General features: G+C 41.6%; 1 protein-coding gene across 1 annotated transcript in view; it reads right to left on the bottom strand.

The window, feature by feature from the left end:
• Positions 1-3,452: 3,452 nt before the first annotated feature.
• The window catches only part of TMEM163 (transmembrane protein 163), a 108,053-nt gene continuing 85,370 nt past the window's right edge, over positions 3,453-26,135 (bottom strand). Inside the window, exons 6-8 of the mRNA XM_042462239.1 lie at positions 13,625-13,736; positions 4,969-5,110; positions 3,453-4,604 (exon numbers count right to left, since the gene is read on the bottom strand). Coding sequence (XP_042318173.1) covers positions 4,544-4,604; positions 4,969-5,110; positions 13,625-13,736 — 315 coding nt within the window. The 3' untranslated portion in view covers positions 3,453-4,543. The remainder of the gene's footprint in view (positions 4,605-4,968; positions 5,111-13,624; positions 13,737-26,135) is intronic.

Genomic DNA, 26,135 nt, shown 5'->3' with positions numbered 1-26,135 from the left:
TAAGAAAAAAAACTGAAAATGCTGAAAGAGAAACAAGGGGTCAGACTACACATCAAAGATGGTTTGCTGGAGCAGGAGAAGTTGTAACTTCTGTGTGTGACTTCCAGCAATATTCATATTACACTAGTCAGAAATGTTGGAATTTTCTGACCAGTATTTTAACTTATTTCTTGAAATCCTGGTCACTTCCATTTGCCGTACTCCCTGGATTTGGTTACTTCTGGCAGCTCATTTTAAATGATGAACATTTTGTCACGTCAACATTTAAATGTTTTCCATAATTCTATTCATTCTTCACATCTTTAGTTACGTAACAGGTGTAAAAATAACCTGTCTGAAGAACCTGGCAATGTGTAATAAATGGACTGTATAACAGAACTGCTAGTAAGGTCTGACAATTCTATATTATAAATGTTAAAAGTGTTGTGAGTGTATATATTATGCTATAGAGATAGTTAGTATATACAGGATGGGTATATTTTAGTAAAATCTTCTCTAGACTGCTTATTCAGGATACTGAATGGTACTACTCAATTACATGCCCTTCATAAACAGTTTAATTAGGTGTTGTTATGTACATGAAGATACTAGCCTTATTTGTAACTATGAATACACTACCAAGTGGTGAGTAGACTGAATTTGCCATGGCCTATGCTAGAACAGTGATTCTGGAAGTGAATTGTTGGATGGAATTGTTCATATGCTATATACCTCAGTATGTGTTAGTAGCACAGTATATTGCTAGTTCCATTCACCTAATGCTGCTTTAGACTTTGTTTTCTTTGAACTAAAAATCTCTTTCCCACACAACAGGAAGAATGGCTTTAAAAGTGAGAGTAAGTTTCAACAGTAGTTTGCATGGTCGTTAACAGTATGGCTATTCAAAGTGAAAACCCTTCAAATTCCAATAAGTTAGTCTAAACTTTATGCATGACGTTTAACATTCCCTTTCTATCCTAAGTGGAAGTGTTCATTCCATCACCTATTAACTCATCCCAAGAACATATTTATGTTATGCACTAATGCCCAGCTGGATTGGGAAATGCAACATGCTGCAGTAGCAGTAACCATGCTGGCAAATGGTACGTGTTGAGAAAGCTTAAATAGTTTATGAAATACAGTGTCTAGCTGGGAAGTACCCCCGCTTTGTTTTTATTTTTCCTTTTCTAGAAAACTACTGCAAAGAGTAGGTGTTTGAAGACAAAATGAATCTCATCTGTGCTTACCAGTGTTCAGTTTCTATTAATGGTGGAACAAGTGCCAAGCAGATATGCATGCACCATGGTAGTTTAATTAAAGTCCTTGGGGCACTTTGTACACAGTGGTGAAGATAGCTGCAGTTGAGGGCTGGATATAAAATGAGATGACAAAAAAGCAAAAAGCTACAGGTGTGTGTTGTTGTTTTTTTACTATCTCAAGAAACACATACAGAGAGACCCTCTTGGCAAACTGGTGCACTGAGAAAAGAAAAGGGGGGAGTGTTACCTTACCAGTTGTGTGAGTACTATTCAGCTGAATAACAAATAGGACTTAATAAATTTAACAATCTGTTCTAAAACACTGCTTGTTTTTTAAAAAACAATACATGCTTGAAATTTTATTTTTTTATTTCCTGAATTGTGTTTTGCTATATTTTGTTCAAACAGTTTGTTTCACAGCAAGTGTAATTGTCAAATTAGAGGTGTAATAACATGGGCCACTTAAAACTAAGGTGTAAATGTCTGTATTTTCATGGCTGACAAAATGCTTTTGTTTTCACTGTCGTAGGGAGAACTAGAGAGAATTTTATTTTTCAATAAACTTTTCTTGTGTGACTTGAGTTGTATTTTTTACCTGCTGTCTTCCTGATGCTTGAATCAAACTCACCAACCTACACTTACTAGCTTAACCTATATTTTATCCCTGGAAGCCCAGACACCATGTTATGATTCTTAATACTGGATTTAAAAGTTAAGTAGCAAAGGAAGTTAAAAATTTAGCCTTTCCTTTTTCCAAAACTGAATATCTGGACATCTTTATAGCAATAGCAATAGCAATAGCAAGTACATTTCTATACCGCGTATCAGTGTGCTTAAGCACTCCGTAAATGGTTTACAATGTGCAAGCCCAATTGCACCCAACAAGCTGGGTACTCATTTTAGCGACCTACGGAAGGATACAAGGCTCAGTGGACCTTGGAGTCCCTGGAATCAAACTCACAACCTTGTGGCTGTGAATGGATGCAGTACCGGCATTTAAACACTGTGCAACTAGGGCTTCCCTTAATCTTAATCTTTGGATTTATTTTCTTGTTTAGACTGATCTGCCTATAATATTTCTGCCAATGCAACATAGATTCTTCTCCTTTGATAAAGATTCATGGGATCCTACATACATAAGTGTGATGGCAGAGTGGGTGGGTTTGCGTGTGGGGTTGTTATTGTGAGTTTTTTGTTACAACTTTGTTTTTGTCTCTTAAATAGAAAGTGCCAGGTGTAAATATCAGCTCTACCGCCTATAGTCTACCTATGAACAGTGATCACTGTCCAAGACATTTTTCCAATCAGTCTTTTTAACCCCACTACAAAACTTCTTTTCATAGGAGAAGGATATTGCACACTGAAGAATTCTTCATATACCCAGAGCTCTCATTTTACAAGCATAAAACCACATTGATGCTAGATCCAAACTTTTACTAATAACAAAACCTCTATAGAGTTCAAGAAAATTATTTTATGACTATGCCCTCCCCCCCCCCACGTGCGCGCACACACACATTTATATTGCTGAATCACATGCAATGTATATTAGGTTTTAAAAACATCCCTGATTTATTCATTCAGGGGGCTACATGGAATGAACTAGAACACTCTGCTGTTTACTAGAAGATGTAATACCTTCACTCTAAAGTGATGAAATAAGAGTATTGTGGTCAGCACCATCAAACAGGTAGCTCTCCATAGGCAGCACCACTGAACATCCAGATTGTACCAACTCCAGGCCTTTGACATGTAAACATAAATAAACACTTCTAGCATCAGTGTGGTATTTTCAGTTCTGCACGGAAAGTATGAACAAGCAAGCAATGAATGAAAAAAGTGAAGAGTTGTACTGCTTAGATAGCTTTTCAGACTTCAACCCACTGATGCCTATATGTGAAACTATATTCCACACTGCAGTTTCCATAATTCATACACTAACTCATTCAGCAAAAGTATAAAATACTGGATAATTAATTTGGCCAAAGTATAGAACACTGTTTTAACCTCTTTGAAAATAACAGCTACAAAGACAAGTTGATTGCACATAAAAATCAAAACATAACATCATTGCCTTATGCAAAACTCATGCAGAAAACCTTCAAGTGAAAAACAGCATCAATAACCTATTTGAATGGGTTTCAGGAAGACATGGCTGGGGGCTAGTCAACTATATCCATAGCTTATTTTTTAAAAGGTTAATTACAGGTACTGTATAAAATAAGTAACAGCTTTATTGATTATACATAATGGGATCTGGAATTTATAATCCAGGTGTTAAATGACATCAGATGTTGGGTAAGAACATAAATACCAACAGAACAGTCTTAACTCTTCACAACTACAAAGGTTCTATCATACTAGCAGCGTGAGCTATCACACTCCACTTTCACCAGAAAACAGGACACCCGTATATTTAGCCAGACATATTGCTACGTGAGTGCACAATACAATCAGAGACATATAATCAATGTTCACTCTTAGGTTTTGGCTTTTGCCTGTATATTTGTAACACTTTGTGCTTATTTTGTTCGTACAGCTTAATGTACTCTATGTAGTGCTTGCTGTGTTTCAGAAAATTTTATAAAACAGTATGAAATCAGAACAATGTTCTTGGTTTCAGTCAGAACTGACATTTGGGTGAGGTAACTGGAGGAATTTGTTATTGAGGCTGGAGTATCATTTGCTGACCGGGGCGGGGGGGGGGGGGATAATTTCATGCAACAAGTAATGTCTGTTGGTAAACATAATCTAAACATGCCACTGAGCTCTGGGCAGAAGACAATGAGGCAGTGATGTTGCCATTCTAGAACTTTAGTGGCAATGGAACTAAAAGCCATCACTTTTCTCTAGCTGAACAAATAGCCTTTGCCTATGGAGGCTCCAGCCACATGATATGTGTTAGTTTCTAAGGTGCCACAGAGAGAAACAACTGCAGCCATCCTTTCTGAGCTTGGCCCCTTTCTATAGACAGTTCTTGAGTTTAATTTAAAAACTGACCATTTCAGAAGACAAACATAGCAGCTGATTTAGAACTGTGAACTCTCATTCACTTCTATTGCCACTTGCAGGTTTTTAATAGCACACACAAAAAAAAGGAAAAGGCTGCCGCAGTGCACATAATTTGTCTATTTGTACAGAGAAGACTTTCCCTTGAAAGATAATGTAAAAAAAAGAAGAAGAAAATATACCATGAGAAATAACGTACAATCTTGTACATATGTTTGGCACCACTTGCCAGGATGTAGGATTTTGTTTATCGAATTTTGCAAAATTTATTCAGTCCATGTAGCTGAGCTCTGTCTTTATTCAAACATTTCATAGTGACGTGTTTGCCGTACCCGGGGGACCATGTCCACAAGAAGCCTGGAAATAAAAGCAACAAGGTGATCAAGATAACAGATATAGACAATAATCAGAAAAACACAGGTAGTGGCTCTTGATAGCATATTGAACTTTTATCTCCAGAGGTACCTACACCAAAATGGGTCTTTATCAGTTGTAATGAGTGGTGGGTCATGCGATACATTTCTTCCTAACCAATATAAGGCAGGAGAAATGACTATCATGTCAATGGGTGGAAGTGGAAGGATATATAACAAAAAAAGATTTCTGCTTGTGTAAAAGGTGTGAAGAACACACAGTGAAACATGATAGCAAGGGGCCAGATCACTGCAATACCTATGAGCATGCAAACGTCAAGGAAAACTGAAGAAACAAATACACTCACTTGGCTCCATAGGCAAATATTGTAAGTCCGATTAGAACTCCCATACTTCCATCCAGGTACCAGACAGAAGCATTGTGTTTAAAGACTTCTGCACTTAGAAGGATAGAGAATCCCATGATTCCTCCTACCAGAGAGTTGAAACCTGAGAAGAAAAGTGTGAATTAAGGCAAAGAGATACTAATATGATTAGATTACACAGGCGGGTTATAGACCGCCGCTTTGAGGCAGTCTGCCGCCGCAGCCACACCGCACGGCTCCCTTGCGGAACAAAAAAGAAGCTCCAAAATGGAGCTTCTTTAAGCGGCGCCTCTATGACGTCACGAGGCGCCAGGGGCGGACTCGCGACGTCATAGACGCCGCGACACGTGCGGACGCACAGCGTCCGATACGTAAACATGGCGGCCCCCATGTGGAAGGGGCGCCGCCATGTTGTACGTATGGAATACATAGGGTTAGGGGGGTGCGGAAGCACCACCCCTTCCTAACCCTAATATGTATTCCATACGTATTTTTGGCGGTTTGTAACCTGCCAGAGAGATCAATTTAAGGAGCAGCCAGCATATCCAAAAAGTATGTACATGACTAAAGAAATCCCATTAAATGTATCACTGAAATCTCTGGCGCACATCCTTCATTTGTGCAGCAATATACTGAATTACTCACAGACACTTGCTTTTTAAAAAACAACAGAAGTGGTAAATAAGAAAAATGCAACTGTATCTGATGTTGTGGATTGCATTTCAGAAAAGCTTCTGCTAAATAAAACTCGTTAGTCTTTAAGGTGCACAAGATCGTTTTGTTTTTAAAACAATAAACTAATTAAACTGCCCTCTCATGGTGACATGTGTCTGTGAGCAGAGTTCCATTCAGAATGCAACACAATGGCCTAAATCTCAAATAGAGAAGACCCATAAAATTGGTGGTGTTTACCTACATGTCGACTCACCACTCAAAAAATGATTCAAGGTTGTCTAGTCTAGTTGGGAACTAGCCAACCGGGCAATGTAAAATAGTAACATGAACAGTCATGCAGAAGGGCTGAGAAGCACTCATACTGAAAAGCACAAAAAAGGCAATTTGAAAGCAAATATAAAAAGATTTAAAAGGTCAAAGAAAGTGTAGGTCTTCTCTCATGACATCCATTCTGACACAGCTACTTTCAAAGAGCTGCCTTTAGCCATTGCCAGCCACAGATCCAAGAACAAAGCACTGTCAATGGATGAGGGAGGTCACAGGAGCATATGCTGATGAGTAGAGATGTTTATGAGTTATAACTGTGCTCTCATTCCTCCTAAAATAATAAAACTTGTAAGAAAACTGAGTGTTCCTCTATGTTTTTTCAGGGTCTGGCCACAAGATGTCAGTCTGGTCATCTCTGTTTCTCTACTCAACAACATTCCAAGCGCTTGATATGTGGCTGCGGCTTATATCATTTCCTCTACTGTATATTTTCTTGGTGCACAGTGGGGTTAAAAGCATGGTTATGTGTGGATGGACACAGTAGAAAGCCATCCCTGGATTTTTGTTACCATGACAGTTATACCACACTCAGTATTAGAACCAGTATGGTTTAGTGCAGGGGTAGGCAACCTTTTTGAGCCGGGGGCCGGGTTGTCTCCTCAGGCCTCCCCCCTTTGCCGGCCCCTAACAGGGCCCCCCCAGGCCCCGTCAGCAGGCTGGCAAAAAAGCCGGTGGGGGCCGCCAGCACTGGAGGACTCCAGGGACGGCAGCAGCTCTAAGAGACCCCCTGCCGCCGCCGGAGGCCTCTTGGAGGACCCAGGGATGGCAGTGGGCCCCCTAAAGACCCCCTGCCGCCGCCAGAGTCCTCTTGGAGGACTCCAGGGATGGCAGAGGGCCTCTCAGAGACCCCCTGCCGCCGCCGGAGGCCTCTTGGAGGACTCCAGGGCGGCAGCGGCCCCTAAGAGACCCCCGCTGGTCGCCGGAGTAGTCTTGGAGGACTCCAGGGGCGGCAGCGGGCCCCAAGAGAACCCTGCCGTTGTCGGAGTCCTCTTGGAGGACCCCAGGGATGGCAGTGGGCCTCTCAGAGACCCCATGCCCCCCCGCCGAGGCCTCTTGGAGGACTCCAGGGCCGGCAGCGGGCCCCTAAGAGACCCCCTGCCGTCCGCGAGTCCTCTTGGAGGACTCCAGGGATGGCAGTGGGCCCTCAGAGACCACCTGCCGCCGCCGGAGGCCTCTTGAGGACTCCAGGGGCGGCAGCGGGCCCCTAAGAGACCCCCTGCCGTCGCCGGAGTCCCCTTGGAGGACTCCAGGGACGGCAGCGGCCCTCAGAGACCCCCTGCTGCTGCCCAGTCCTCTTGGAGGACTCCAGCAGTGGCACGGGTCCCTTAAAGGCCCGCTCGCCCCGGAGCCCCGTTTGGGGACTCCTGGGGTGACAGCGGGTCCTTAAAGGCCCGGTGCCGCCTCCGGAGCCCCGTTTGGGGACTCCGGGGCGGAACGGGTCCCTTAAAGGCCCCGTGCCCGCCTCGAGCCCGTGGGGGACCCTGGGCGCAGCGGGTCTCTTAAGCCCGCTGCCCATAGCGGTGAAGTCTCGCGCGACCTTTTCTGTGGTCACGCGAGACTTCACCGCTATGGGGCCGCCATTTTTTCTTCCAAAGGCGGCGAAGGCGCGGCGAGACCTCACCACCATGTTTGGGAGAAAAAATGCGGCGCCCATAGAGGCAAAAAGCCGCATTTGCTGCCGCGGGCCAGGCGAAAAGCCTCTGCGGCCGATGCGGCCCCCGCTGTCCGCAGGTTGCCAACCCATGGTTTAGTGGTTTGAGCATTGGACCATGACTCTGAAGATCAGGGTTCAACTCCCCACCTGGCCATGGAAGCCCACTGGGTGGGTCACACACTCTCAGCTCCAGAACACTCTGTCGTAGAGTTGCCTTAATGTCACAAAAGGTGATAAAGAACTTGAAGGAACACAACAACAGCAGCAGCAACAAAGGTTAATGAGGTGATTTTAATGTAGCAAACGCCTGACAAATTAGTCCATTACATGAGAAGTTTGACAGTCTCTGTACATGTATAGTTAGCATCAGTAGCAGTTAGATAAAGATGCAACTGTCACCAAGCTGCCTATTCTTTGAGTATCTGCCTTTGAGTGCCTAACATTTAAAAAAAAAAAGGCTGTCTACGTTATTTTTCCAACTGCTGCTGCTGCTGCTGGATTTTCCCCTTTTCCTTGCTTGGAGCTTTTTCTTACTTGCAGCAACTGCCAGTAAAGAAACAGGCTCTCAATCTAAAGCAGCATCTGCACTGCAGAAACAATCCACTTTGACACCACTTAAAGTGTCATGGCTCAATGCTCTGGGATTCTGAGAATTGTAGCTTTGTGAGACATTTAGCTTTCTCTGTCAGAAAGTTCTGGTGCCACAGCTACCTACAAATCCCAGAATTCCATAGCATTAAGCCGTGGTAATAAAGTGGTATCAAACTGGATAATTTCTGCAGTGCAGATGCAGCCGTCAGCTCTTCCAACGTGGCATAGTATTTAATCCAAAGTCATAGCTATGATAGTCCGGAAAATCAGTATGCAAAGGGATGTTACCTTTGAGACGAACTTAAAGACAGAAGATGGCAGCATGAGCTTTCCTAAACTTGAGCCTACTTCCTCCATGCACCTGAGGAAGTAAACTCAAGTCTATGAAAACCCATGCTTCCAGCTTCTTTCTTTCACTCAGAGGCTACACAGACAGCCCATAAGGGGTGGCTGTATGCCACCCCTAGAAGTGCTGGGTTGGGGATGCAACAACTGCATGCTACGCCCCAACCCGGTGCAAAAAGATCCCGCAAACTGGGTTCTTTTTATGCCCCGGAAAGGGTATCATAGCCATGACTTTTGGATGCCCTTTCGGCGCTGCATCATCTAAATGCAGGTCCAGGGCTGCATCATGATGCCGCATGCCATCTAGTAGGACATGCAGCACATGGCACAAAAGGGCAGAGCAGGGACGTAGCGGGGGGGGGGGGGTTGGGGGGCGGGCCCCCCCCTTCCCCCCGAAAAATGAATGGTGTGTGCTGCGCAGCCGCCGCGCCCCAGCCCCATTATAATGAAGGCTGTCACTCAGGCCCCCCCCCCCCTTCCTAAAATCCTGGCTACGTCCTTGGGCAGAGCCACAGCTTCTAGCATGTGGATGCTGTGCTGTGGCTCTGACTACAGGCTGGCACAAAGTGCCAGCCTGTAGAGCCCCTTAGTCTCAAAGGTACTACAACATACCTTTGCATACAGTATTTGATTGTTTACTGAGATTGTGGTTGCAAGAACACCATGAGTATATCTTCAATATTATAAGTGAAAACCAAGAAGTCTACCATTTACCCATTGTCTGTCTAAACCTGGCACCTAACTCTTCCTTACATGGGCCAAGATCCTGTGTCGGCAGGCACAGCTACAGCAATGGAGCTCTGTCAGCATAAGTACTTCTACTGATGCTTCCTCCCTTCTCCAACCCCTAAAAAACTACCTCTTAACCCAGACAACGACCCAGCCAAAGGATTTCAAAGGTGGTGCAGATTGTGGTACCAGGAAATGACATGTGCAGTGCATATTGAGAACAGGCCACTGGAGAGTCCTGCAGCAATTGTTTCTCTCAACTCACAGCCACAACAAGGAGATTGCTGTAATTTGGTTTTAATGTCAGTGAATCATAGAATTGGACAAGACCACAAGGGCCATCCAGTCCAACTCCCTGCCACCACTACAGAAAACTGTAAATGTGACTCCCAAAAGGATATCAGCCTTTATTTTTGGGTGTGGGCAGCATAACTTTATTGTTGAGCCCATCCATATTAGCTATGTAGTCTTCTTGTTCTTTATAGGCTTCTAATTGGCTAAGGTGACTGATGGTTTTACCAAGCCACTGCTACCACAACAGATCTTTCTGTTAGTGTGCTTGGAAAACCAGAGTTTGGCTTTGAACTTCATTTGTTATTCCTAATGAGTTGAAACAGTCAACAATTTACTAATTCAGTAAATCTATTACTGAATGCCAATGGTATTACTTTTAAGTAGCAATTTAATGTTTTAATTTTTTTGATAATGGGAAAATTGATGTTTGTGTTTTTTTTTAAATAGCCATTTTAATTTTTGAACACTGTAACAGCAAATTAATTGTTTACATTTCTCTTAAGGGTATAATGTCATTCAAATGACTTTCCTGAACCATTCAGGACTTACTGTACATATTAGTACTAAAACTACAGCACTAACATTCCTAAGCGCTACACTCCAATATAACAATTTTTGTCTTCAAGGTGCCACGGAAGGTGTTCTCTCTAATCACGCAGGAGCTGAATCCAGGCTGCACAACACATGGCAATATGCTTAATTCTTTTTAAATAACAGTAACAACTTTTATCCAAAGCAAGTAAATTATTATTAATAATCATCCATGATTAATACTTAGGCTATCCATTCTCCTCACATGACAACTTCCAACTATAACTGTTCACTCTTAGAGATTCCCATTGTCCTGTCCATTCTTCTAGTAAAGGAACCCAACTGCAGGGGAGTTCCATCACCGTCTCAGTCAATCCCCAAAACATATTTGCCTTCCTTTTACTTTAAAAAAAAAATATGTTATATTTCTCCAAGTGAAGTGTGCATTGGAGAGATTTGCTTTGTTAAACCCTACATTTAACTACAAAAGCAAATAAATCTACAGTATGTGGTCAGAATAAAACCTAATGTGATGGGACAAACAGAAACATCTCATCATGGTGAGGGCCCAACCAAAAATCATAATTCTTGAAAGGCACTCAATAGAAGACTACAGAGAGATCAGGAGAAACAGAAAGCTCCAGCCCTGCTAAGGTCTTTACACTCTTTTTCCCTGACCAATGGCAGGCTCCACCTGGAGGTTCTTCCAATGTGCTACAATGATGTCTGTTTTACCGAGGTCACTGGACGTGCATTCTTCAGAAGAATGTTTTAAATCAATATTCTAAAAATGAACTGAGTAAGTCTAAAAACCAAGTAATCTGCTAAGTGAAAAAAAATGTTCAGATATAAAAATGTTCAGCTCCCCCACCAAGTTATTTAAAAGGACTTGCAGTTCTACAAACTCTCATAGCGGGATGCAAATTAATAAGAAATAGAAACCAGCCAGCAACTCTGATGGAGAACAGACATGCTAATTCAGCTTGGCCAACTGCTGCTACCACCATCACCACCCTTACAATATGGCTGGCTTGCAGGTGGGAATCTCTTTATTCTAAAAGATTCCATTCCATTAAACCAAAAAAGTACAACAGAAGAAGAATACGTGCTCAGCTGTGTTTGACTAAAATAGCTAGAACACACAGAGAGGGAGAGAGAAGAAGTGAGCGAGTACACAGACACCAACCTAATTACAGTGTTCAGTCTCCGATTTTGCTAATTAAGAAAATCAGTAGCAATGAAATTATCACAAGGATGTAATTAAAGGAAAGGAATGGAGGTTTCTTCATATTTTCTTTTTCAATATATATTGCTTTTTTCCTTACCCCAAATATTCTATGAATCAAAGAGTAATCAGACAATTACCATCAAAGATAAATGACAACAACAGACCATAATCAATATCCAAAAATGATAGCTTCCAAAATATCATATGAATCAGTGCTGGGCCATGTCTAGAATTTGCATGTGCCATATACAGTATGTTATGTTCTGATTCTCAAAAATCTCTTCAGCTATTACACCTCTAATAAGGTGAAGTTTGAGAGTCAATTTTTCTAACAAAATGAACTGAGTAACTCTAAAAACCAAGTAATCTGCTAAGTCAATTTCTCTAACAATCCAATGCAGTGCAATACAATACATTTTAATTCTTCCATGGAATCTGTAATTATGCTTTTAGCAACTTCTTCTTCATGAAATTTCACCCACATTGAGGTTTTTTTCCTTTAGCATCTTTAACCATAGCATGCTACCTAGTATATCCCTGAGCTTGATAAAATTAGCTTTCCTGAAATCCAAGGTTCGTGTTTATACTCTTCTTTGATCTACCCCACAATCATGAATCCTAGCATTACAGTGATTGCTCTTCCCTAAAGTACCAAGTGCTTTGATTCCAGTGAACAACTGACCTCTCTGTTCCTTTCTTCACCTTTTGAAAGAGGAAATTATCTGCACAGCACATCAGGAATTTGTTTGACAGCCTATACTTAGCAAAATTATTCTCCCAACAGATATCAGGATAGTTGAAGTCCCCTACAACTGCTGGCTCTTGTATCTTGGAGATTTCTAAGATTTGTTTCTCAAAAGTATCATTCACCACATTGTCTTAGTTTGGTGATCTGTAGTAAATTCCTATCATAGTGTTGTTTTTATTTATTTATTTATCTAGTTACCTTTAGCCAAATGCTGTCAAATGGTCCTATCTCATCACTCACATGGATTTATGTGCAAGTTACAATCCACCCTCCATATTCATGGACTTGCCATCCATGGATTTGAACATCTGTAGATGGCATGCCCATAGGGGAAAGGTGGCGGCAGTGTAAGAGAAGGAGGCAGGGATGAGGAGGAGAAAGGAGGAGGAAGATGAGGAAGAGTGGAGAAGAGGAGGGAGGGAGGGAGGGCGAGCAGCAGCAGGGTGATGGAGAGAGAGAGAAGAGACGGAGGAAGGTGAAGGAGGCAGGGTGGACTGGGAGTGATCCCTGGGAGTGGAGGAGCATGCCCTGCAGCAGCAGCAGCTGCTGACTCAGTCTGGTGGCAGCCCTCAGCTCCCTGCTGCTGGGCCTGGGACTGCTCCACCTCCACTGGAACAGCCCCAGCCCCATGCACTACAGGAAGCACAAGGAGAAAGGAGCCTTCGGGAAGAACGAGCACTCCCACCTCCTCCCCCTGTGCCTGATTTCTGCAGGAGATGCCCACCTTCCTGATCCCTGCATTTCTACTCGTCTCGTGAAGCCCCCCCCCCCGCACCTGACACCCCTCAGCTGCAGGTACTGAGGAAGCAGGGAAGAAAAAGCAGGAGGAAGAGCAGGGAAGAGGAGGAAGAGAAAGGAAAAGAAAAGGAGGGAGAGTGGTGGCAGGGCGACAGAGGAAGAGCCATGGCCGCCACAACGGGGGAAGAGGAAGAAGAGAAGAAGAGGAGGAGGAGGAGGAGGAGGAGGTGATGGGAAAGAGGAGGAGGAGGCAGAGAAGAGGAGGAAGGTAGCCCCTACTGCCCACTGTGGTGAGAGCAGTGAGGCTGGCATCAAGCACATGGCTGCACCACCATCGAGTACTATGGGACTTGAGCATCCACTGATGTTAGTATCTGTGGGGGGATCTGGAACGGATCCTCCGCAGATACCGAGGGCCCACTGTAAGAGTATTTTCTTTAGCACAGTTTCCTTTAGTGTGCATTTGTTTCTGCATATTTATTAGTCACCAAGCTACTTCAGAGCACAAATTTTATCTTTTTAAATTCCAACATTCTTCAGAAGCCCACAATTTTCAAAGTACCAGAAAAAATATTTTTAATGAACCTAAGTAACTCTGAGAAACAATATGTTTCACTTAATGGCAGAAACTCAACCAATTTGTTACATATATGCTAATTGAACAATTCAATATTCATCTCTACTGCATTTTGTCTCAGTGACTTACTGAGTTACTGCCTAACTTTCTATCTGATATAAAAGCAAGAAAACATAAAGAACGTGGTCTCCTTCAACTTACCATCAGTTAACAATGCTCTGCTTGTAAGCACATTTCCCAACATAAATTTGATCACAGCCAAAGTAGTGCACAAGATCCCACTTAAAATGGAAACACTATAAAGAAAGTCATCCTGCAAAAAGATAAAAATGAAAAGTGTTACTGTATTATGTTAGTTTCTTGCCTCTTAATATGAGTTGCTAAAAGAATACAGAGATCTGAGCTTGAGCAAGCTTTTGAACATAGCTGGAAGCAGAGAGAATGGACACAGGAGTGGTTCATACATCTCTAGCACACTATGCTGAATAAAGCTGAAAGAGCAGCTTTATTCACTGTAAGTTTAGTGGAACAGTAATGTTTTCACTAGCCATCTAGGCTGCTGTTGCCCAAAAGGCCCTTTTCAAACACCCACCTACTTCATGTTCGCACTTCGCAGGTGGGAAATGTAACAGCGTCTCTGGTGACAAATTTAGACTCTCTAGTTCCTAAGGAGGAGATGGCATTCCTTATGAGCATTTAAACATAGGGAAAGTAGTTCTGGAGACAAAATGCAGTGGAGATAGATATTGATCTCCAGAATCTTTAACCCCCGCCGTATAGCTAGAAATGTTCATATTCAGAACTGATTGTCAACCTCAAACTATCCTGTGGTCTCATGCATGGTACAGAAGCAACATGGAGGGCAGGACTGAAAAATTATCCTTTTTTACTGCCTGAAAGTTCATGCCTTGCCCTTCTGGCTGCTGCCAGCCTAGAACAAAATATCTCTTTCTAGTAGTTGCGGATACATTTAAATATTTTCCTGCAGAGCTTACTGCACATGTACTGTACTGACTAAGACAAAAAGGAGGGGTATACAAATTCTTATTTAATAAACCAGCATTTTAACTCTTTTTATTATTTTGCGTTTTAGTGTTAATCAACTATTGCTGCACAATGCCTGAAAATATTATTGCAAAGACATTCATGGAATATATGCCAAGTGTTAAATAAAAGGGGTAGGGGAGGAAAAGAGAAGCCAAGAAGGAAAAAAGATTCAATTTTTTGCAGTAGAGTCTATTCAAATGCATGCAATGTGATCTAGTCAAAGAATCTGTGCAATGCTACTAATGAACCCACAGAGTGGAGCTATACACCACAACACCTGTATACATCTTCATTCCTCTATAAACCAATAAATTTCCCACCATTTTCCCTCATACATATGAAGTGCATACCTTAACAGACAAATAATAATAATAATAATAATAATAATAATAATACTTTGCTGTCTTGTTCAGCTTACAGTTGTAAGGCAAAATGCATTAGTACCACCTTTCCCAGCATGGTTCGATCCAGATGCCTTGGACCAACTTCCAGATGTCTCATAACTGATCATGTTGGCTGGGGGCAATGAGAATTATAGACTAAAACTCTCAGAGGTCCCCAGATTGGGTAAACCTGCATTAAGTAAACTAGCAGGAGGTGAAGACACTTCTTGATAAGTTTTAACATGCATCATTTGTCAAGGGGAGGAACAGGAATGAGCTATAGCAAAAGTACAGTGGAGATGCTTGTTACAGAGAAGACAACCAAATTACAAAGAAATGGACAGTGATCTGGTGGCTGCCATCACTGGGAACACTATGACACCTTAACAGCCCATGTCTGGTATGAAGTATTACCTTTCCAAATTAATTCATCTTCCAGAAAAATAATCAGAAAAGACATTTTAATACAGTGCTAAATTAATAAAATAAGCCTGACCATCTGCTGCCATGTCCCTCAGGATGTTTCCTCTTTGATGCCCATATTTTTTACTTGCCATTGCTTCCAAAAATTATTAAATAAGGGGCTCAGTCTATTGAGCTCATTGTTCATTGCCTCACTATAATCTAATTAGAGAAGCAGCACTGAATTATAAACAGAAGATTAATATTGATAAACGACACTTTTACAATGTGGAAAATAATTTGTGTTTAAAATGAGTCTGTTCTCTTTTTCTTTTCTCTTCTTTTTGATCTCTAGTTTCTCCATCATCTCTATTTGCCTAAATATATGCACAGACCTCTATTTGCTTTCGTTCCAGTACTGCAGCAAATCAATATGAGTTTGTGAAGTCGACGGCTTTCATGGTCAGCATCCATAATTTTCTGTGGGTTTTTCGGGCTATGTGGCCATGTTCTAGAAGAGTTTCTTCAAATATGAGTTTGTTTTTAAACTGGTATATTACTCTAATATACTGTCACTGAACAGTTTCAACTGGTACACAATTACCAATGCAGCAAATCTTACATCAGCCTAAAGTGCATGCAGCAAGACCAAGATTTATCAGATTATAATCAAAACATCTAAGCCCTCCCAGGTCACATACACATGTAGCCCTTTTATCACAATAATCAGGGATGACAAATATCTGTGTTGCTGAGTTTATTTTTAAAAAATCAAATAAATTGAGGGGAAGGGTTAGTGTTAAAGATTATATTTCTCATAGCTTAGTAACATTAAATAATACGAATATAAGAATGTCAAGTTTACAATTTCTCTCTAAACTGGATTAATGTTTTCTACCAGATTACTGAATTAAAGCTTTTTTATGTCAATGAAGAAGAAATCTGATATTTTTCAAACATGAATGTCTACCTCCTAAACTCAAGAATTCACTGCTTTAATTTTCACATCTAACAATTAGATTTTATGCTGATCTATCACTTAGGACTATCTCATTTTGATTTTAATTTTTTGCTGCTTGGTTATTCAGTGTGGAGCTTTGCCAATCAGAAAGTAAGGAGGCTGGAAAGAAGAAAGCATAACAACAGCTGGACACAGGCCATTTAGCCCCAAAATGGCCAGCCAGATGTTTCTATGAAGCCAAAACAAAAGAAAAAACAAAATAGCTCCTTCATATCTATGTTTCCCAATAACACACATTTCAGAGGCATACTGCTTCTGATACAGGAATTACTGCATGGCCATCATGAGTAGGAGCCATTAAGAATGTCCATATTGGTAACTATTATTAATGACTATTAGCTGTTTATAACCTTATCCTCCTGAAATTTCATATTTCTAATAGTACTTTCAATCGGCCCAAATTGGTGACCATTGCTATCACTTGTGGTACAAAATTCTACCCTTCTTTGCACTACTGTCTGAAGAAAGATTCTTTGTGGAAAGTTCTGTTCTGAATCTCTCCCCATTTAACTTCATCGGATTACTCTGATTTCTATTATTATGGGAGCAAAACATATCTCTATCCACTTTCTCTAGATGAGGTGTGGTCAGATATGGAGGGTGTTGAGGCTGAACCCACCCATTTTTGAAAGCTTAAATGATACCAGACTGCTAATTCTGATTTTTAAAAGCACCAGGAAGGAGAACACCATTTAAATGGAGAACCATACACTTTACATGGGAAAGTATGTAGAACAGAAATCATTCATTCCTTCAGGTGTTCCTGACTGCAAAGCCCAGCAGCCCTGAACAACATAGTTTAGGCTGAGGCAGAGTGGTAGCTGGTAACTTCCATGTCAATGGGGCAATGAAAAAAGGACCTAACCAACAGAAGTATTTTGGAGGGATAGCATTTAGCACCTTGGAAAGCTTCTTTCAGACTAAAACTAAAACATCATCTCACTGACAAGGATGCTGACAAGGAAGTTGGGAGCTGCAGTTCAGCAACAGTGGGAAGGCTTCATGATTCCCTTACCTGATGTAGAATGTACACAATGGTACAAATAAATTGAAGACCTAGTTTTCAGAAGGAAACTACAGGTTAAATAATGTTCCATTAAATGGTAAATAAGTATAGTTTAATTATCAGATTAATATCACTGTATAACAAATATGAAGTAGTGTCAAAGGGAAACTTGATTTAAATTGAACTTTTTTCCTGACCTAAATTACCTTGGTTTTGAGCAACCCACCCTGTAATAAAGGTAATTCTAATATTACTACCTATATGACATTTCCCCAAATGACCTTTCAGTTACATTCCAAACAGCTGAACCACAAAGGAACATTCAGTTTGAGCCATGCAGAGGTTCCAGCCATCTAGCCATGTCTTACTCCAGGGTACTTTTCCCCCTGAATGATCATTCCTCAGGGGTTGGTTTGGAAGTACCCCTTTTGCTGTGATGGTTTCTTTTGAACTTTTGCAAATGTTGAAGCTACCCTGAACTTCCTTTCATGTGTGGATCATGTTGTTTGTCTACCTTAGTTCTATATTGTTTTAATGAATTCATAGGCCATCCTTCAAAACATAGATTTTTGAACATAGCCCATCTTTCAAAATACGGATTCTCTAGGCGGTTTACCTTAAAGATCTTAAAATAAGTGTTTTAAAAAAAACGAAGAAGCAGAACCAAACAACACTAATCTGGAGCCATGTAAAATTCCATAATCATGCTTTCTCCTTCAGAGGTTAGAATATTTGTGAATACTGAATTCTGCTGAGCCACTGACCAGACTGGGAAAGGGGTTACCAGCAACTAACTCTATATACTGTATATCTGCTACCTCTGTCCTTGGAGTTCAGTCCCAGATGGCCAGCAGGACTTGTCTTGCAGCTTATATAGTCAGTTCAGTAGACACTGAACAGAAGCCCTGCTAACAGACAAAGCTAACAGGCATTTCCTTGGGTTCTGGTTCTGGGCATCACAATTCAAAAAGGATGTTGACAAGTTGGAGCATGTCCTGATGACAGCAACTAAAACGGTGAAAGACATGGAAACCATGCTCTACGAGAAGTGACATAGGTGGGTTACAAACCGCCATATCGTACGCGACGAGCGCATACTAGGGTTAGGAAGGGGCGGTGCTTCTGCACCCCCCCAACCCTAGTACGCGCTCTGCGTGCACAAAATGGCGGTGGCTGTTCCACACGGCTGCTGCCATCTTGACGTAGCAGACGCGCTGCGTCCACACGTCGCACCGCAGAAATGACACCGCGAGCGCATGACTAGCGCCTCACGGCGTCTCTTCCAGGGCCTGAGAAGGAGCGCGATTTCTGCGCTCCTTCTCTGCAGCGTCTGGGAGCCACGCGGTTTAAAGGCTGCGGCTCCCAGATGCTGCAAGCGAAGGCGGAGCCAGATCACCGCTTTTCGGCAGTCTGTAACCCGCCTTAGTTAACTGGGTATGTTTAGCTTGGAGAAGAGAAGATTAAGAGCTAATATGATAGCCCTGTTCAAATATTTGAAAGATGTCATACGGAAGATGCAGCAAGTTTGTTTTCCGCATTTCCAGAGAACAGGAACTGGAACAACGGATTCAAACTACAAGAAAAGAGATTCCACCTCAACATTAGGGAGAATCTCCTGGCAGGAAGAACTATTTGACAGTGGAACATACTGTCTCAGAGTGTGGTGAAGTCTCCGTCTTTGGAGAATTTTAAACAGAGGCTGGATGACCATCTGTTTGTGGTACTTTGAATTTGTATTCCTGCACAGCATTGGGTTAGACTTGATTGCCCTTGAGGGCTCCTCCAACTCTATGACTCTATGATTCTACTGCATGTCATGGCAAAAATCAGCAAATGGCTTGAGACAATAACCATTTTAATCAATCAATCAATTAATTCTCTGTGTGTGTGTGTGTGTGTGTGTGTGTGCGTACGAATGATAACTAGTCACATTTTGATATTATTAAAGTCATGTGGCTCATAATTTGTCAGCTCAAAGGGGGAAAACAATGATCTACAAAACATTTGGATCGGAAACAAACACTGCTGGTTATTGAATAATCACACTATAGTTGTTTCATGATTCATCAGTATGCAACATCAAATCAATAGAAATTGACATATAGCCTTCTTGGGGGCAAAGGGAACAGTCCTCTTTTATTGTTATTCAATAAAACTGAAATGCAACATAAGATGAAATCTTAACATACAGAGTGCCTAACTAGCAAATACATTTCAAGTCAGTGCTCTCAAAGAGTCACCATGGAAACTGTATATTACAAAAAGCAAGCAAGACCAGCACTTGTGACATACCATTGCTGGTATAAAAACTCCCAGCCGTGGTTACATGCAAGTGCCCCTTGGGTCTAGATGAAAGCTACAGCTTCAATTACAGATTGGCTTAGAAACAGTGGATGTCATTTAGCACAAGAAAAAATTGTCAAGTGGCAATGAGTCAAGCAGTTTCCATATGGTTTAGTGCTAATAAACAATGGATGTTCTGGTTTTACCACCAGGAGAAGTGCTACTTCAGAATTTGTTCGTATATGAAGTTGGATTTCCAAGAATTCTTTTATTACTGCATTCAGTTGTTAATAGTTAGTGCACCATGCTCTTCTCTATACACACACATCACTATGAAGGGTGGACATTGGAATTTTTGCTGTTGTTGTGTATCTTTAAGATGTGGCAACCTTACAGCAGTCCTTTCATGGTGTTTTCTTAGCAACTTTGAGAAGAATTAAATGTGAGATTGTATAAAGTATTTGTATAGTTGACACACTCCCCTCAAGTAAGAAAACATATATCCAGACTTCATTTGGGCAGTGCATAATAAATGGGGCCACCCTGACTTAGTGGGGCTGGCCTAGTTGTTGCTGGGGGGAGCTGCTTCTGTCGGGGCCTGGTAGGCCCACTTGGGCTCCCAGCATGCCTTGCCGAGATCAGGCGGGCCTGCCATTGGCCGTTTTGGAGGATTAGCTGCTACAGTCTGCTGGCCGCTGCTGATTGGTTCAGGGGGCCGGGTAGGTGGTGCCTCCTCCTTTTCCCGGCCTGATTGGTAGTTAGGGCTATATAAGGCCACGTGGCGTCCTGCCTGGGCACCATTCTTGCTCGGCTCTCCTACCCTCCCTCTCTTTAGTTCAGGTGCTGTACTGTCACAACTTTATGCATAGGTCTTGAATCTGGTGGGTGGTTTCCAGGGCTGTGTAGCACTGGATTGGGAGTTCTTCAGGACCCAGGAGCACAGAGGGCATGCGGTGTGGCCACTGTGGGGGTCATATCGATTCTACATCTCCCGGTGACTAGGGGATCAACTGCAAACAAGCGATCGATCAGTTGCATGTATGGAGAAGGCATTTTCATTGCCCCTATGTCATCCCGAAGCTTGACCGTGATCAAGCAATTTGGTTCATCAACCAACCAGGGGTTGATTGATGTCAGATCCAGACCTTATGCTTTGGGGCCAACCCTACCCCTGTTCTGTTTGGTTGAATAAAGTTGTGGCCTTTCCTCCAACCTTGTATTAAAGACAAATACAAAAGCCAGCGTGCACTCTAACTTATGAAAACATGTTTTTTGAACTTCCTGTTTGTAATTATGAAAAGCTACCATACAGATGCACCCCAATTCTACCTATTTGACCTTTAAGATGCAGAAATTTTTAATCACGCTGCATTTTCAGTCAACATTTTTTAAGTCATGGGTCCAGTAGTATGATAATGTAACAAATATAGGTATACTAATATTGCTACGGCACTGCATGTGAAGTAAAGGGATCATTGCTTATGACTTAGTTGCATGGAATTACAGTTTATACTCAAATATTATCCTGTGGCTATATGTAGCTTAAGATGCACCAATTTTTTGTCCTGCTTTTAAAACTTACACAAACGTGGCATCATTATTTCATTGCAGCAAAATGTAATTTGAAATAAGCCAAACAATTGTAATAATAAATTGTAAGATTGTATGTTGAAATAATGTTTGATGGAGTAATTCCCCTTGTTATGATTGCTAAGGTTTTTATGATTGTGTTGTTTTTAATATGTAATTAAATTTATATATATAAAAACAGATGTTTCCTTGTCACTCTCCTACTGGAGGATGGATATCACCATGGCTGAATTGTATCTTGAGGTGGCTGCTTTAAGAGAACATATGGCATTGCATCTAAACCATTCTCTAAGGTTTTTCTGTTTTAGAGAATAGTTTAGATGTAACACAGTATATAACACATTTATTATAGCATAAAAGAAGCCTCAAAGAATGACTGGGATGTGAGGAGTGATAGGTAGTCACTGAGGTACAGCCAAGTGAACAAAATCATCAACTGATATCTAACATGCTCCAGGCTGTGTAGACAGGCATCTTCTGACTACAGTATCTGAATACAATGGCTCAGGCTATTACAAGATTTCCAGCAAACTAAAAAAGCTGAGAGTCAAGCTACATGTTACATTACTGATACAGTAACCAGATTCCTAAAGTAAACAGACTTCACTTTACATGAAAGTGCAACCCTCTGTCCTAACCTTTATTCATAAAAATGACCCCACCCACTCCACAGCAGACAGCAAGAGGGATAAAAAAAACTCTCATAGGCCTGTTACAGACTGCCAAAATAAAGCTGCTTCGGGTCTCTTTGGAGGTATCCTATTTAAATGATGCATGGGTCCTAAGAGTCAGGAGTTCACACCAAAGCCACACTCCATTCCTAAGCACTGGAGCGCAGCTTTGGTGCAGCTTCCGGACTCTTAGGATGCATGCATCATATAAACAGCATACCTCCAAAGAGACCCAAAGCAGCTTTATTTTGGCAGTCTGTAACAGGCCATAGTGATCATAAAAGGAAATGTGCATTTCCCTTTATGTATAGATCAGTTTTCCTGCTTCCCTTCCTTCTGCTACTGTTTATGCCCCCTCCTCAAATCTGCTACTGAAAGTAAAGGAGACACTTTCGAACAGTCTATGATATGCAGGTGGAGAAAATCATTCACCTCTTATGTGTACAGAGCAGAAAATTAGAATATATGCCACTCCCATCTCCCAGTACTTTCATCTTCTCAATATCATCTATTGTTCACAGATGGCAAGCCCATCTCAGAATCAGGCCAAGCCTTAAAAATAAAATTAAACTAGATGAAGGCATGTTAACCAACCACTTTTCCAGTTGCCATTTACAGCATGACAACAAAACATTCATACTATGTCTTTGGTTCTATTGCATGTCAGTCCTAAATTAAATATTTGTATCACAAGCTACATTAAGAAGAGGAGGAGGAGGAACCTTATTCCTTCATTCAGGTCACCACACTCTAAAGATGCAAGAATAATAAGGTTAAAAGCATGAATGTCAGCTGGCAAATGGAAAGTGAGTTGAGCATACAACATACAACAAAATAAACTAGGATTAAATTTTTGGAAACACCAGCATTCTAGTGTATATCATTATTCATGTAGCCCTTTTTAAAAAATCAACATCTATAGGTGAATAATATAATATTTTTATTAATATCAACCATAATATATTTTAATTTTTTCAAAACTTTTCATCAGCTAGTTGATTTTTTTTTTTAAAAAAAAAAGGTAAGCAGGAGGATCACAGAAGTCCAAACTTCAGCCAGGTGTCTTGATTACACACTTTACCACACCAGCCGGCTGTCCAACCACAACTGCACTAGTTTAGGAATGGAAGCATACCAGTTTAGCATGATTTCTTGTCACACTTCTCCCGACAATAGTGCTTTGGCAATTCATAGCCACTGCCAAATGCCACCTTCCAGGAGTGGGGAGAAAGAGCCACCACCACTGAGCCAGTCAGCCTTGGGAAGTAATTAGCAGCTCCAATCACTGCTTCTGCCTCCTCCCCAAAAACTCGATGCTGCTGTGTGTACAGCCACTAAATCTGGTGCGCTGGTTCTCAATGTTTTAAAGAGATCTTCAGCTGCTGGGGAAAGGGGAGCATGGAAGAAAAGCAATGTCATCCTGGCTTCAGGCACATAGAGACCAGCTGGCCTGGCTGGGCAGAAAAGCAAGTTGAAAAAGGCCAGACATCTGAAAGTGCATAGAGGGGAGGTAAAGAGATGACAGGAAAACAGCCTGCTTGGGAATTATGAGGAGAAGGGGGAAAATCATGCCCCCTCACACCACATGTCTGCCTGAGAAGTGGAAATGCATCAGAAGGGACCTATCGCATGAAGGCAGTAATGGAATAGCAGCGAGACTGAGAGCCTATTAGGAGGTTTTGTCCATCAATGAAAAAGGTACACTACAGTAATGAATGGAATGCAAGGCAGCAGCAGATAAGTACCAGCCAAAGATTATTTTTAGCAATAGCATTAGTATTTACATTTCCATACCGCTCCATAATGAACCCAGCACTCCCTAAGCAGTTTACAATCTGTAAACCAATTGTCCTCAACAAACTGGGTACTCATTTTACCGACTTATGAAAGGATAGAAGGCTGAGTCAGGCTGGAGCCCTCTGGGATCTAACTCACAATGTTGTGGCTGCAGTACTGGCATTTAGTCAGGTCTTAAATCTGGTTTCATCCTGTTAGAATTCTGCTTTTCCAGCCTCATGTGATAAAATCATATGAGAGACCATTAAAGCAAATGCCAAAACAGAGAAATCAGGATGCCATGGGTCAAGGGTCATGTCTCAAATTACACCCAACAATGTCTACAGGGATGCAGAGAAGACAGTGTGTTTCCATCTCTAAATAAACAGGTTTTTCTCCAATAAAGGAGTTTGCTTCTAGAATTCCTTTCCTGCTATTTAAAAACATATCAAAATTGCTAGCTGGTGCTACAAATAAACAACAGCTTCTTCAGTTTCATTTTATACTGGGACTAACATATATGTGTGTGTGTGTTCTTTCTTGGTGTGACAAATGAAAAATATAGGGCAGAGCATTTGTTTTCCTCCCAGAAAATTACATCCTGGCCATACTAATGAAAGCAGAATCCCAATGGCACTGGCCATCATATGGATTATAGAGCTGTCTGGGGAAATGTACATTCTGCCTGAATTGAAAATAGCTATTGATTTGCCACACCAGGTAAAGTCAGAGGCTTGCATTTTTCACTGCTCCTTTAAGTTGCCTCTACAGACAAGAAATTGTATGCAGTCCCATAGTGCATTATACCAAGAGATAGCCTGTATTTCTGTACTATTATTGTAAAATTATAATAAATTCTATTTAATTGTTATTATATGAGATACAGACTCATAAGAAAATTAATATCTCTGAAAGTAACAACCACCTTAAGCAAAGGAAACTGAAAACCGAAAACCAGCATGCTGCCTATACTACCTGTTGATTTTCTAACCTAAGAGAATCCATTGACTGCTTAAACATCTACCGTAACACCACTCCTTGGAAATGTACAGGGCCTATACAGAGTAGCACAAATCCAGACCTGGTTGGAAGTCCATTCTCATTTTGAAAAATAGTATTTTGTTGTTGTTTTTTAAACAGCACAAGTTGCTCCTGCAATCTATTTAAAAGGAATCATCTAAGGCTGCATCTGGACTGCATAAATAATCAAATTTGATACCACTTTAATTGCCATAGCTCAATACTATGGAATTCTGGGATTTGTAGTTTGTTGCAGCACTAGAGCTCTCTGACAGAAGAGAAGGCTGGATGTCTCACAAAACTATAATTCCCTAATTCTACAGCATTGAGCCACAGTAGTTAAAATGGTACTAAACTGGATTATTTCTGCAGTGAGGATGAAGCCTAAGAGGGGCAACTCACTCTTCCACCCCTCCCCTTTTTACTAGGAAAAAAATGGCAATCTGAGGCAGCAAGAGAGAGTGCCCACCGCTGCTGTAAATGAATTAATACTGAACAAAACAATCAGTACAAGACAAGAAGAGGACACAGAAATATGAAAACCAGGGAAGAAGTGTCAAATTGTTGCAGACACAATGAGCCCGTATACTCCAGCATCAATGGCAATGCATCCTGAAGCAGTGGACAAGCACAAGAGCTTGCACTGGCCTACAGCTAATTGGAACTCAAATACAAGAAGTTGCTAATTTCACCTCTGCATGAGGGAAGGCTTTGTTGTTACCTTTGCAGCATAGGAGCCATAATGCTCATCCTAGGTCACATTCATCAGCAGAGGCTCCCCCACACACATAGAAAAGCTTTCCCACAAACTCAAGAAGGCTTGAAAAGGAGCAATGTGAAAGCTTCTATATGAACTTTATTCCATTTATATAATGTAGAAGAAGGGTCTCCCTCACCAAGTTTGAAGGGATCTATCAGAGAAGAACAGCAGAAGCAGGAGAGGTGGATCTGAAAGCTGCTTGCCTCCAGAAGATACATTTGTTCAAATTTCCATCCGACACTTACAATATTTCTACTTGTGGCTCCTGCTCCATCCTTGAACTTTATCGCATTGTCCCCAGAATGTCCCCATCGTGTTACCTAAAGGGGGCGTGACCAGAACGGGATGGGGCTAAGAACAGATGTTATCACACAGAGGAATACTGCCGCTGCCGCTAGACATTCCCATCGCGTCCTACATCCATTCCAGAAGGCACAATATTTGAGAACTGTTCAAAAGCATTCTCAAAAACCGCACCCTCTAGAACGGATGTAGGACGCGATGGGAACGTCCAGAGGCAGCAATGGCATTCCTCTGTGCTATAACATCCATTGTTATCCCCATCCCGTTCTGGTCACGCCCCCTTTTGGTAACGCAATGAAGCCATTCTAGGGGCAATGCGATAAAGTTCTTTGTGTGTATGAAGATTTTCATACCTGGCTCCATCGCTTGTCAAATGTGGCTCAAATATCATTAAAAGCTGGAGGAAGCGCACGTGTCTGGAAGCCAAGTGTGCTTCAATCATCATGGAAA

This window comes from Sceloporus undulatus, chromosome 1 (assembly GCF_019175285.1).
Source record: "Sceloporus undulatus isolate JIND9_A2432 ecotype Alabama chromosome 1, SceUnd_v1.1, whole genome shotgun sequence".
NCBI classification, from domain to species: Eukaryota; Metazoa; Chordata; class Lepidosauria; order Squamata; family Phrynosomatidae; genus Sceloporus; species Sceloporus undulatus.
This window is presented reverse-complemented; position numbering and strand designations above follow the sequence as displayed.